This window comes from Tupaia chinensis, unplaced genomic scaffold, assembly GCF_000334495.1.
Source record: "Tupaia chinensis unplaced genomic scaffold, TupChi_1.0 Scaffold000067_1, whole genome shotgun sequence".
Lineage (NCBI taxonomy): Eukaryota > Metazoa > Chordata > Mammalia > Scandentia > Tupaiidae > Tupaia > Tupaia belangeri.
Window position 1 is genome coordinate 2,780,155 of NW_006159526.1, and position 13,716 is coordinate 2,793,870.

Below are 13,716 nucleotides of genomic sequence, written 5' to 3' on the forward strand. Positions count from 1 at the left end.
AGGGGGGATGACCACGCCGCAATCCCTTCTCCTCCATTCTCCTCTTGGGATCTTGGGCACGCACGCACACGCGCCTGGTGTGAGTTTTAAGCCACCGGGTCCAGGACGCGAACCACGGTTGACTACATGGGAGTCCAGCGACATAGCCATTACCCTAACTGCTGGTCCCTCAATAGGAATTCTTGAAAGAGAAAGAAAGGAGATTGTTGGTGGAATAAAACCAGGGTGGAATGAGTTCCAGAAAGCAGGGTTCTCAGACTCGCGGACAACAATCTGCAGAAGACAACTTCAAAAAAACCAACTAGGAGGGAACCAGCAGTTGGCGTAATGGCTATGTCGCTGGACTCCCACGTAGTCGACCGTGGTTTGCATCCCGGACCCGGTGGCTTAAAACTCACGGCTGGGCGCATGTGCATGCGTGCCCAAGATCCGGAGAGGAGAATGGAGGAGAAGGAATTGCGGTGTGGCCATCCCCTCTGGGGGGTGATTTCTTGCTTTCTGTCTCTATGTCTCTCCCTATAGCGAAAACCTCTCAAAAAAAAAAAAAAAACACAAACAAAAACAACTAGGAGCAACAGGCAGAGAAGATGGGAGGGGCCTCTTCGGGAAAGAAGACAGCTGGTCCCCAGCCGCAGAGTGTGGAGCCAGCTCCGCCAGGAAGATGGGGAGGGTCAGGGTCCGTCCTGGAAACAGAGATGGTGGCAGTACCAGCGAAGCACCTCAGCCCCCTCGGAAGAAAAGGGCCAGGGCAGACCCCGCCGTTGAAAGTGAAGAGGCACTCGAGAATAGAATGGAGGTGGAAGTGAAGATTCCTGAAGAATTGAAACCGTGGCTTGTTGAGGACTGGGACTTAGAGACCAGGCAGAGGCATCTGTTCCAGCTCCCTGCAAAGAAAAACGGAGACGCGATCCTGGAAGACGTCGCAGGGGAACATCGACAAGGAACACGCGGTTAGCGAGGTCGGGGCAGGAATGAAAGGACACTTCCATGTCAGGTCGGGCACTCAGCTGCTCTACGAATTCCAGAGGCCCCCAGTATGCCGGAATCCTCTCGGCTCGCCCTGAGGCGCCGATGTCCCAGCTTCACGGAGCACCACACCTACTGAGATTATTTGTAAGGATGGGAGCACTGTGGGCCTATACGCACGCCCCTTGATGAGAAGGGGCGAATAGGCCAACAGTGGGCTATTGTGGCACGCTTTTCTGAAGTAGCTGGCGAAGAATTCGGCATCTCTTTCACTGCCAGCGATTACAAAGTGGCTTCTGCTGAGCACCACCGCAAAGCCCTGTGAGCATCCACTGACCACTCACTCTTCATGTCTGGTGTCTGTAAACGCCTCTTGTTCGTAGTCATTTTCTTGCATAATTGATGTTCTTTAAAATCGTTCGTGTATAATAGGGCTTATGTTTCAGTTTGTTTTCTGTTCTGCTTTTTATTTTTTTAAGGTTTATCTAATTAATTCTTTATTTATTCATTCATTTATTTTAATTTGACCAGAGAGAGACACAGAGAGAGAGAGGGAAAGTGAGAAAGCAAGCCGCCAGGTCCGGGACTCAAACCATGGTCAGCCATGTGGGAGTGTCCAGCACTTTCACCATCACACCACCTGCTGGCCCCTCTGTTTTAAACAGAAAATAAAAGGAATCCAAGCTACATTTCTCATTTCAAAGTTGCTGCCATGGGAACCAGCAGTTAGCGTAATGGCTATGTCGCTGGACTCCCACGTAGTCGACCGTGGTTCACGTCCCGGACCGGTGGCTTAAAACTCACACCAGGCGCGTGTGCGTGCGTGCCCAAGATCCCAAGAGGAGAATAGAGGAGAAGGGATTGCGGCGTGGCCATCCCCCCTGGGGGGTGATTTCTCGCTTTCTGTCTCTCTGTCTCTGTCTTTCTGGCGAGCGCACGCACCCTATAGCGAAAACCTCTCCAAAAAAATAATAGGGACCAGCAGATGGCGTAATGGTTACATCACTGGACTCCCACATATTTAACTGTGCTTCAAATCCTGAACCCAGTGGCTTCAAACTCATGCCGGCACATGTGTGTGCCCAAAATCACAGGAGGAGACTGGAGGAGAAGGGGTTGCGGCGTGGCCATCCCCCCTGGGGGGTGATTTCTCGCTTTCTGTCTCTCTGTCTCTCTGACAAGCTCATACGCCCTATAGCAAAAATCTCTCAGCAACGAAATAAATAAATACAAATAATAAAATCATGGCAATGAATAAAATAAAATATATAAAATAAAAATGAAAGCCTACTTTAGGGGCCAGCAAGTGGCATAGTGGTTAAGGTGCTAGACACTCACACAGGCTGACCGTGGTTTGAGTCCTGGACCTGGTGGCTTATTTTCTCACTTTCCCTTTCTGTGCGACTGTGTGTGTGTGTGTATGTGTGTGTGTGTGTGTGTGTGTGTGTGTCTGGTCAAATTAAAAATAAGTGAATGAATAAATAAAATGAAATAAAATAATTTAAAAAAAAAGAAAGAAAGAAAGCCTACTTTGGTCCATCAGTGACATGGTGGTTAAGGCAACTGGATCCCACATGGCTGACTATGCAGTTTGATTCACAGAGCCAGCGACTCAAAAAACATACTAATACGTGTGTATGCCTCAGATCCCAAAAGGAGCCTGGAGACGTGATTACAGTATGGCCACCCGCCCTGAGGGCTTCTTTCTATTTTTCTTCCTACCCCTCTGGTGAGCACACTTGCCCTGAGGAAAAAAAATCTTTTGGGACCTGCAGTTAGCATAATGGCTATGTCACTGGACTCCCATGTAGTTGACTGCAGTTTGAGTCCCGGACCCAGTGGCTTAAACTGACGTGGGGCGCGTGTGCGTGTGTGCCCAAGATCCCGAGAGGAGAATGGAGGAGAAGGGATTGTGGCGTGGACATCCCCCCTGGGGGGTGATTTCTCACTTTCTATCTCTCTGACTCTCTGTTGTCTGTAGTGTGATGCCCCCAAAAAAAAAAAAAAAAAAAAAAAAGAAGAAGAAGAAAGAAATGAACTTAAATAATTTTAAAAGGAAAGAATTCCTTATTTAATTTTCTTTATTTATGTACTTATATTAATGTGAGCAGAGAGAGACAGAGAGAGAGGGAGGGAAAGTGAATACAAGCACGCTGATCCGGGACTCAAACCAGGGTCGGCCATGTGGGAATCCAGCGCCTTTAACCATCACACCACCTGCTGGCCCTGCAAAATTTTTTTAAAAAAGCTAAAAAGCCCACCTCATGGAGCTGTTGGGATGATTTAGTGAGCACCAGCCGTGACAGGCCTTCGCGGGAGGGCACTAGGGAGCCGCGTGCCAGGGAAGCCGCGCTCGCCCATCCTGAGCACCGCTGCCTGGCACTTCATTCACCAGCTCCTTCCTCTCCTGGGCAGCCTTACAAGTAGGTAGGTCGTCACCATTCATTTGCGGATGAGGAAACTGCGCTGGAGAGGTTAAACTTGCCCCAGGTCACAGGCCGGAACAGGTAGGCTCTGAACTGAGCTGCTTTTCATAACATAGTGGTTTGTCTCTGCTTTTGTTTTGCTAGTGGTAAAATACACATGGCATAGAATGTACCTTTTCTCGGTGTACAGGTCAGTGGCATTAAGTCCATCCACGAGGTTGTGCAACCTCACGGTCTACTTCCAGAACTTTCCGTCATTCCAAACTGGCACGCGGAGTGGTTTTTATCCTGCGGATGGAAGTTAGTGAGGAGCTGGCAAGGAGCATTTACTGAGCACCTACTGGACTGGAGGCCTCTGGGTCGGGCCTATCCCGTACAGTCATTCAGGCTGTGGCCGAGGCCAAGTTCTCAGTTTTACCACAAACGCAGGATGTCCAGTCACACTTGAATTTCAGCTAAATAGCAAATACGTTTTTAGTATAATTCCCAAATACTACATGGGACATATTTATACTAAAAATTATTCAAGAATAGTCAAAGGTAACTGGGCATCCCATATAGTTCTTCTTCTTTTTTAATCATTTTCTGGGCCAGCAGTGGCATGGAGGTTAAGACAATCAGATACCACATGGCCGACTATGGGTTCAAGTTCCAGACCTGGTGGCTTGAAAATCATGCCAGGTGCATGTGCGTCCATGCCCAAAATCCTGAGAGGAGAATAGAGAAGGGATTGCGGTGTAGCCATGACCCCTAGGGGGTAATTTCTCATTTTTCTCTCACTGTCTCTCTTTGGTGAGCGCATGCACCCTATAGCAGACCAAAAAACAAATTGTTTTCTTTTTGGTACCAGCAGGTAGTATGATGGTTAAGGTGCTGGACTCCCACATGGACTCCCACATGGCCAACCGTGGTTCGAATTCCAGACGTGCCGGCTTGTTTCCCCTCTCTCTCTCTCTCTCTCTCTCTCTCTCTGGTGAGTGCATGTGACCTATAGCAAATTCTAAGATAAAATAATTATTTTAAAATATTATTTTCTTTCCTTTTTTAAACAGCAGGCACCTATGATCACCCCCATTTTACAGATATAAAGGTTGAAGCCCAGAGAAGGAGATCTGTTTGCCTAGGCCATGCAGTGAACGAGTCAGGGGTTGGAAGCCCAGGTCCGTCTGGGGCGAGAGCCACCTGAGAGAAAGACCTGGGGAGACAGCAGCTGGTTGGTTAAGGCACTGAACTCCCACGTGGCCAATGGCAGTTCAAGTTCTGAGCTGCAGGTTTTCTTTCTTTCTTTCTTTCTTTCTTTCTTTCTTTCTTTCTTTCTGTGCCATTCTTTTTCTTCTTCTTTTTTTTTTTTTTAGAGGTTTTTTCTATAGGGCATGTGCACTTGCCGGGAAGATAGAGAGACAGAGAGACGGAAAGCAAGAAATCACCCCCCAGGAGGGATGGCCACGCCGCAGTCCCTTCTCCTCCATTCTCCTCTTGGGATCTTGGGCACACACACACACACACACGGCCTGGTATGAGTTTAAGCTACCGGGTCTGGGACTCAAACTGCAGTCGACTACATGGGAGTCCAGCAACATAGCCATTATGCCAGCTGCTGGTCCCGAGGCCTGCTTTCTTATTCTCTCTCTCTCTCTCTCTCTCACTTTCTCTCTCTATGAGCCTGTGTGCTGTGTAGCAAATTTAAACACATTAATAATAAATAAAATTTTTGAAAGAGATTTTTGCTATATGGCATGTGCACTTACTGGAGAGACAGAGAGACAGAGAGACAGAAAGCAAGAAATCACTCCCCAGGGGATGGCCAGTCTGGAACCCCTTCTCCATTCTCCTCTGGAGATCTTGAGCACGCACGCTCGCATGCCTGGTGTGAGTTTAAAGCCGCCAGGTCCAAGACTAGAACTGCAGCTGACTACGTGGGAGTCCAGTAACCACTGTGCAATCGGCTGGTCCCAATAGATAGACATTTTTTTAAAGAGAGAAAGAACTGGGATTTAGAATTCAAGGGGGGCTGGGACCAGCAGTTAGCATAATGGCTATGTTGCTGGACTCCCACGTAGTAGACCGCGGTTTGAGTCCCGGACTCAGTGGCTTAAACTCATGCCGGGCGCATGTGCGTGCATGCCCAAGATCCCGAGAGGAGAATGGAGGAGAAGGGATTGTGGCATGGCTGTCCCCCCGGGGGGTGATTTCTCGCTTTCTATCTCTCTGTCTCTGACTGTCTGGTGAGTGCATGCGCCCTATAGCAAAAACCTCTCAAAAAAAAAAAAAAAAAAAAACCTCAAGGGGGGCTTGGAATGACTCGGCCCATCACCAGGGGAAGAAGCCAAGGCTGGGGACTGTGACCCCTGAGGCCCCCATAGAGGCCCTTCTATGTGCCTGGCCCTGTCGCCCAATGGTAAAGACTCAGAGAGGCAGAAAGAGCAGCAGCTGGGTCTGGGCACCTTCACCGCCAGGCTCCGCTCAGGGAGTCTTCCTTGAACTGTGTCATTCAAACAACGTCCCGAAGGGAGGACTGTGGTCCCCATGTGACAGAGGTCAGAAAACACGAGTCACATGAGGTGGCACCAGGATTTGAACCCAGTTCAGTGCAGGAGCTGAAGAGTTTTCTGTTCTCTGTCAGGCCAGGGTGCTGGGAGGATGAGAAGGAGGGAGGCCAGGTGGGCGGGCATGGCCTCTGATTGTCACTGTCCCCTGGGCCTCTCTGTGAAGTCCCTGCCAAGGGGCGTGGGGAGTTGGCCAGGGGAGGGCCCTGCTCCATGCAGCCTGCCCCTCCCCCGACTGGAGAGCAGAGCAGAAGGACAGAGGGACAGAGGGACAGAGGGACAGAGTCCCCAGAAATGTTGCTCCTTAGGTGCAGCTTCCGGACCCTGCCCTCCCTCTGTCTCTGCGTCCTGGTTCTGGCCTGTGTTGTGGGTGAGGAAAAGGGGGTGATGAGTGTGGGGCCCGCACTGCGTGGGGGTGCATGTTGTGTCGGTTCGCAGACATGTGAGACATGGGCGTGGGTATGGAGCGTGTGTGCGTATCTGAGAGTGTGTCAGTGTCTGAGTGTGGATATGGGGTTGGTACAAGTGACAGTAGCCGTTTGTATGTGTTTGTGTGTGTTGTGTGTGTTGTGTGTGTGCCAGTAGAGTATGCAGTCGTGGTAAATGTGTGGCAGGAATGTGCACGTGTGTACGTACAAGGGACTGTGTGTGTGCAACATACGGGTGCGTGTGGACACATGTGAGGGTGTCTGTGTGTACTGGTAAGCATGCCTGGGTTTTGCACGTGCATTGAGACTTTAATGTATACACAGTGCTATGCCGTGAAGGCATTATGAGGGTTTTTTTTTGTTTTTTTTTTTTGGAGAGGTTTTTGCTACAGGGCGTGTGCGCTTGCCAGACAGAGAGGGAGAGAAGGACAGAAAGCGAGAAATCCACCCCCAGGGGGGATGGCCACGCCACAATCCTTTCTCTATTCTCCTCTCGAGATCTTGGGTATGCACACACACGCGCCTGGAGTGAGTTTAAGCCACCGGGTCCGGGACTTGAACCGCAGTTGGCCACATCGGAGTCCAGCGACATAGCCATTGCGCTAACTGCTGGTTCCATGTTTTTTGTCTGTTTGTTTGTTTGTTTTGAGAGAGGTTTTTGCTCTAGGTCACATGCCCTTGCTGGAGAGAGAGAGACAGAGAGAGACAGAGTGACCGAAAGTAAGACATCATCCCCCAGGGGAGATGGCCATGCCGCAATCCCTTCTCTTCCATTCTCCTCTCGGGATATTGGGCATGCACACACGTGTGTCTGGTGGGTCCAGGATTCAAACTGCAGTTGACTATGTGGGAGTCCAGCGACTAAACCATTATGCCATCTGCTGGTCCCAGCATTATGTGTATTAACTGTTAATTCTCACCATCACCCTGAGGGAGGGATGTGATTATGCCGTTCTACAGAAGGCGAAACTAAGTCATGGAGAGGAGAAGACAGGGGCATCTGCGTGAGCATGTCCCCGTGTCTCGTGGCGGCTGGTCTCTGTGGGCCAGATGCTTGGGTGCGTGGGTGCTGGACCCACAGGTGTGTGTGAGGAAGTTGACTGTGACCCGGGCAGAACCTCTGACCCAGCAGCAGGAAGTGACAGCTTAGCCACATCAACATACATCCCCAGGGAGCAGAGTGCCCCTCCAATGTCACAGGGGCAGCTGAGATAAGTGTGTGTGTGTGTGTGTGTGTGTGTGTGTGAGTGGAGGGGGTCCCAGGGGAACCAAGGAGCCGGGGTGTTTTGGGTGGTGAGAAGTCAGAAGGGGGACAGTGGTTCAGGAGGTAAGACTCAGGACCGAGCAAGAACTGTGAGCAATTGAGGGGTGACGGGGACCACGGTACAGTGTAAAGGATGACCGATGGTCAGGGAGGGCGAGGGGCCAGAGGGACATCTAAGGTGAGGGGACAAGCAAGTGGCTACCCCTGGGCCACAGAGGTGACCGTTTCTGGTGAAGAGACAGGAGGGGATTCAGGGGTCCCCGTCCGTCCAGGCTGACTCTGTTCCCGCAGCATGCCAGCAAGGAGTGGCTGCAGGAACCCCGAGCCCCTCGCTGGAGCTGGAGAAGAGCCGTTGGAGCCTGGTGCCCAGCAGGGTGAGGGAGCTCGTGGAGCCGCTGGTGACGAAGACCAGAGAGAGGTGGAAGTGGGTCTGGTGAGTGTGCACCCGTGCTGGGCCTAGGGGAGGGGGAGCGCCCTGGAAACCTGGGTCTGGGTCTGGACTTGGGGGTCTGGTGGAAGAGGGGTGAGTGCAGAACCACTGCTGAGGGTAGTGGGGGTCTCAACTGTCTCCCACAGGGGCCCCGATAGCTTCATGGCGACCTACTACGAAGACCACCTGAAGGACTTGGGTCCTCGCACCCAGGCCTGGCTCCAAAGCTCCAAAGCCAGCCTCCTGAACAAGGCCCGCAGCCTGTGCCCCAAGTTCTTCTGCAGCGACAAAGACCAGGGTTGAAGCATTCACACTGGCCCAGCGTCCGCAATAAAGAGATTCTCACCTGTGTTCCTGTCCCCTCTCTGCTAGGTGGCCAAAGAAAACTCCGCCTCCCTACCTGCAGGAGTTAATGAGTGGAAGAGGGGACACCTGGCCTCAGAGGGCCAATGGGGGCTTTGGGAGAAGGGGTTGGGGTCGAGCCCCTCTAGTGCCAGCTTGCAGGGGAAGACCTCAGGTGCCTCAGTTTCAGGAGAGTGAGTCTGGGGAGCAGGAGGGCCAGCAGGTCCCCACGGGGGCCCCTCCTGCAGAGCTCCGCAGACCCCAAACACCATTCCTGGTGGACGCCTAGAACTCCCAATACCTCCACAATCCCCCCACCCAGCCTGTCTCTTCCAGGGGTGAAGGTCCAGACTGCCACACGGTTTGACCTCAGGGACATCACTGCCCTTTGTGTCCCTACCCACCCCCTCAGTGGATCTGTTGGCCAGGACTTTGGCCTAGGCCAACAATAGGGGTGGCGGCCATGGAGGGGAGGGGGACCTGAGAGCTATAAAGCCTCCCTCGGCCTGTTGGGAGCTGGTGAGGACAGCTGACAGAGCTGGTAAGAGAGGGACCGCGGGGCAGGGCGGGGGCTGCCAGCAGGGAGGGGGCGAACACCGTTAAATCAGAAACTGCGGCGGGGCCAGCCAGTGGCACTGTGCTTAGGATGGTCGGATCCTACCTGGCTGACAGGCATGGTTGAAGTCCTGGACCTGGCAGCTTGAAAAACACTCCGGGCACGTGTACGTAGGTGCCCAGAGTTCTGAGAGGAGAAGGGGTTGCAGTGTGGCCGTCCCCCCAGGGATGCTTTCTCACTTTTTCTCTCTCTGTCTCTCTCCAGCAAGATAAATAAAAATAGAAAACTAAAATAAAATTGTGGCAGAGTCGCGATGTCGGAAGCCTGGGTGGGAAGCACAGAATTTAGAGTCCTAGAATATTTGCTGGTGCTGTTCCAGCTTGCAAACCCTTTCTGCCAGTTTCCTCAGCTGCTAAGCGTGCGTGGTCATATCATGCCCCGCACGCCTTCCGGGTAGGCTTGGGATCAGGACAACAGGGACCTGGAGAACAAGCCAGGTATGGCAATATGTTGGTTCTTTTTTTTTTAAGAATTATTTTATTTATTTATTTACTTATTTTAATTTGAGCAAAGAGGGACAGAGTGAGAGAGAGAGAGAAGCAAAGTGAGAAAGCCAGCCGCCAGGTCCAGGGCTCAAACCACGGGCAGCCACGTGGGAGTCCAGAGTCCTCAGCCACCAAACCACGTGCCAGCCCACGTTGGTTCTCTCTCTCTCTCTCTCTCTTTTTTTTTCTTCTTTTTTATGAGAGGTTTTCGCTATAGGGCGCGTGCGCTTGCCAGAAAGACAGAGAGAGACAGAGAGACAGAAAGCGAGAAATCACCCCCCCAGGGGGGATGGTCATGCCTCAATCCCTTCTTCTCCATTCTCCTCTTGGGATCTTGGGCACGCACTCGCGCGCGCCCGGCATGAGTTTAAGCTACCTGGTCTGGGACTTGAACCGCAGTCGGCTACATGGGAGTCCAGCGACATAGCCATTACGCTAACTGCTGGTCCCAAGAACATGTTGGTTCTTAAAGGCGTCTGCAGTCACTTTCCAGCACTGCCTCGGTCTTAGCAAAGGACAGGGATTTGGTTGCGTTCTCTGAGGGGCCCAGGGCCATTTGGGCACCCCAAAAAGGTTTCCTGAGTGAATATGTAACGACTGAATGACGTTATGTTAGAATTAAAATGTTAAAATCAACAGTCAGAATGTACATTGTTAGAAAGTGAGGCCCCTGGGCCAGAGATGGAGCCCTAGAGCGCAGGGGCAGGATCTGGCCGGGTGCCTGTACCTGTGATCCCTGTCAGCTGAGGCTGGGAGTGGACATGAAGACCCTCCTGGGAGTGCGTTCTGCCCCCCATGGAAGAAATAAACTTCTTTTACTTTTTTTTTTTTAAAAAAAAAGCAAGGTCCAGGCCAGCCGGTAGCATGTGGGTTAAGCCAGCTGCATCCCACAGGGCCAACTACGCGGTTTGAGTCCCAGACCGGACAGCTTGGCAATCATGCTGGGTGCGCGCATGCTCAAAATCTTGAGAGGAGAATGGAGGAGAAGGCAGTGTGGCATGGCCATCCCCTGGGGGCCGATTTTTCACCTTCTGCCCTTTCCTCACAGCAAGCTCACGCACCCTATAGCAAAACCAAGGGGGTGGGGGGGATGGAGGAGAAGGCAGTGTGGCATGGCCACCCCCTGGGGGCCGATCTCTCACCTTCTGCCCTTACCTCACAGCAAGCTCACGCACCCTATAGCAAAACCAAGGGGGTGGGGGGGAATAAGGACCAAGGGTGATGTTTCTGAACAAGTCGATCCGTTAGAAGGCCGACTCAGGCCAGGGGCAGATGCAGCAGGGTCCTGCCTCCTGGCCCTGAGTGGGGTGGGGTGGCCCAGGAACAGACGCCTCCAGTGACTGCCGCCCAACACTCGCCCGCCTCAGCGTTGCAGGTCTTCCGACGCCATGGGCACGCGATTCCTCCTTGCTCTGTTTCTTGTCCTCCTGGTACTGGGATTGGGTGAGTGTGGGCTGCAAGGGACGGGGGAAGGGGATGAACGCCAAGCATCTTCCCAGCCGGTCCTTTTCCAGCCCTTCCTCTGCTGCTTCCTCTCCTGCCCGCTGTCTTCCTCTGGGGCAGCCCCATGGGCTCGGCTAACGCTCTGTCCCCTGCAGAGGTCCAGGCGGACCCTGAGTCCCGGCAAGATGAGCCCGCCAGCCCAGCCCTGCTGGCCCAGATGCGGGAGTCGTTCTCCAGTTACTGGGACTCGGCCAAGGCCGCAGCCCAGGACCTGTACCAGAAGACGTACCTGCCCGCCGTGGATGAGAAGATCAGGTATTCCTGTCTCTCTGAGAAGCAGCACCCGACCCCTGACACCTGCTCCCTGTGGGACCCGGGAGTCCAGTTCCCAGCTCCTTCTGCTCGGGACCCAGAGTCAGGGTCAAACCTGTGTCCTCTCATGGCCTCGGGATCTCCACCCCACCCCGCTCCCAGCTCCATCGGAACCAGAGCCCAGCTGTGTCCAGCCAGGGATCCAGGTGTTTGGGTCCCAGATGCCTTTCCACCCAGGGCACATGATGCCAGGACCTCAGTCCCCTCTTCCCGCAGGCCCAGGGGTCCAGCTGCCAGCTCCTCCCCATTCTGACTGTCACTTCTCCCCAGGGACATGTACAGCAAGAGCACAGCAGCCGTGACCACGTACGCAGGCATCTTCACAGACCAGCTCTTTTCTATGTTGAAGGGGGAGCAGTAGGAGCCAGTCCCACCTGCCACGGACCATGGGGCATGGGGATGGGAGAGCCCAGGCCGCACCCCTTCTCCCTCCCCCCACCTCCTGCCCTGCCCAGGCCTGGACTGCACTCCCCCTTCTTCCCAGTCCTCCACAACCTGCTTCCCAGCCCACCTAAATCCCTGCCAATAAAACGATTCCAAGTTGATTCTCTCTCTCTTTTTTTAATTTAATGTATTTATTATTATTCTTCAATTTGACCAGAGAGAGAGAGCATAAGAAGGCAAGTCGCCAAGTCTGGGACTCAAACCACGGTCGGCCAAGTGGGAATCCAGCACCCCAACTGCTGCGCCACCTGTGGGCCCCCCAAGTTTATTCTCTTTGATGTGGCTGCTTCTCCATAGCCTGGGGCTGAGCTGAGGGGACTGATTCAGTTCAGCCGACATTCCATGAGTGCCTAGGGTCCTGTGTGGCTCCACTGGAGCCTGGAGCCTAGTCTGTGGGAACGAAGAGGTGAAGAAAAACAACCAAATGCAACAAGTAGAGTGCTCTGCACTAAACCCCAGCTTTCCCATTTGCAAAAGGACAACTCGGGGACACAGCCAGTCTGCAGTTGCCTCCAGCCCCACTTGAGGCCTGGGATGACGATATTCTGTTTATTTATTTATGTAAAGAGAGGGACTTGCCATGTTATACTCGCCTCAGCCTTCCAGCAGGATTAGCCTCCTGTTTTGTTTTTTTTTTAATTTTATGTATTCTTCATTTATTTTAATTGACCAGAGAGAGAGATACACACACAGAGAGAAAAGGAAAGTGAAAAAGCAAGCCACCAGGTCCGGTACCCGAACCGCGGTCGGCCATTGGGGGGTGCGCAGCATCTTACCCACCACATCACCTGCTGGTCCCTAGCCTCCTGTTTTAAAGAGGTTTTTGCCTGAGGGCACGTGGGCTGGCAGGGGTGTGTGGGGAGAGACAGTGAGAGGGAAAGTGAGAAATCACCTCCAGGGGAGATGGCCACGCTGCAATCCCTTCTCCTCCATTCTCCGGGTTTTGGGACACACACACACACACACACACACACACACACACACGGGCCCAGAGTGATTTTCAAGCCACTGGGTTCAAGACTTGAACAGCAGTCATCCATGTGGGAGTTCAGCGGCGTAACTACCCTACCACCTGCTGGCTTCTCTCTCTTTTTTAAAGTGGGCACTTTTGCTTGCCAGAGACAAAGAGACAGAGAGGAAGAGGGAAGGAGAGAGCACTCTGTGATGGGGAGAGTGCCTCACTCCCTCCTCCTCCATACTTCCCCAGCCTGTCAGGATCTGGGGCATGTGCACACACACGCTTGGTGTGTTTCTCAAGCCACCAGGTCTGGGGTTCGAACCCTGGCTAGTCATGTGGGATCCGGCTTCCTTAATCCCCAGATTATTTGGCTGGTCCCCCCAGGTGTCTTTTAGTCTTGCTATGTGGTCTAGGCTGGGATTCAGGAGCTAGACCTCTAGAGTCTGTGTTGTTGGACAGTTCCTAGGTATTTGTCCCAGATGGGTTTATTTATATATTTTTTTATTTATTTGATTGAGAGACAGACAGAAGTATCCTCCACAGGGTCCCCTCATACCATATCCCTTCCCCAGCCCTCTAGCTAGTTAAGGTCTGGAGTACGCACAACCAGCATGTTTCACGTGACTCTTATGTTTCACGTGAACTCAGGATCCTAACCTGTGTCAGTAACGTGGCTTCAGCACTGTGGATTCTTACGTTACTTCTCCCCACCCCCATACCTTTTCTGAGATCCTGCCAAGCCCTAGGGACACAACGGCAAAATAGACAGTCCTGACCTCATGTGGTCAAAAACCAGAGGTCACGGGACCAGCAGTTGGTGTGATGACTATGTCACTGGATTTCCATGTAGTTGACCTTGGTTCAAGTCCTGGACCCGGTGGCTTAAACTCATGCTGGACGCGTGTGTGTGCGTGCCCAAGATCCCAAGAGGAGAATGGAGGAGAAGGGATTGTGGCATGGCCATCCCCCCTGGGGGGTGATTTCTCACTTTCTGTC

General features: G+C 52.7%; 2 protein-coding genes across 4 annotated transcripts; both read left to right on the top strand.

Moving 5' to 3' along the window:
- Positions 1-6,058: 6,058 nt before the first annotated feature.
- On the top strand, positions 6,059-8,411 carry APOC4 (apolipoprotein C4). 2 transcript variants are annotated; one of them, XM_006142067.3, is made up of 3 exons: positions 6,059-6,308; positions 7,903-8,063; positions 8,207-8,411. In XM_006142067.3, the coding sequence occupies exons 1-3, from the start codon at positions 6,063-6,065 to the stop codon at positions 8,361-8,363; spliced, it is 564 nt and encodes a 187-aa protein (XP_006142129.2). In that variant the 5' UTR covers positions 6,059-6,062; the 3' UTR covers positions 8,364-8,411. The 2 variants fall into 2 exon arrangements, with proteins under 2 accessions (XP_006142129.2, XP_006142130.2); XM_006142068.3 differs by having other exon boundaries at positions 6,221-6,308; positions 7,922-8,063.
- Positions 8,412-8,839: 428 nt separating this feature from the next.
- APOC2 (apolipoprotein C2) lies at positions 8,840-11,863 on the top strand. Of its 2 annotated transcripts, XM_006142069.3 has the most exons (4): positions 8,840-8,943; positions 10,871-10,946; positions 11,102-11,261; positions 11,589-11,863. In XM_006142069.3, the coding sequence occupies exons 2-4, from the start codon at positions 10,892-10,894 to the stop codon at positions 11,677-11,679; spliced, it is 306 nt and encodes a 101-aa protein (XP_006142131.1). In that variant the 5' UTR covers positions 8,840-8,943; positions 10,871-10,891; the 3' UTR covers positions 11,680-11,863. The 2 variants fall into 2 exon arrangements, with proteins under 2 accessions (XP_006142131.1, XP_014438472.1); XM_014582986.2 differs by lacking the exon at positions 8,840-8,943 and having other exon boundaries at positions 10,851-10,946.
- Positions 11,864-13,716: the final 1,853 nt, after the last annotated feature.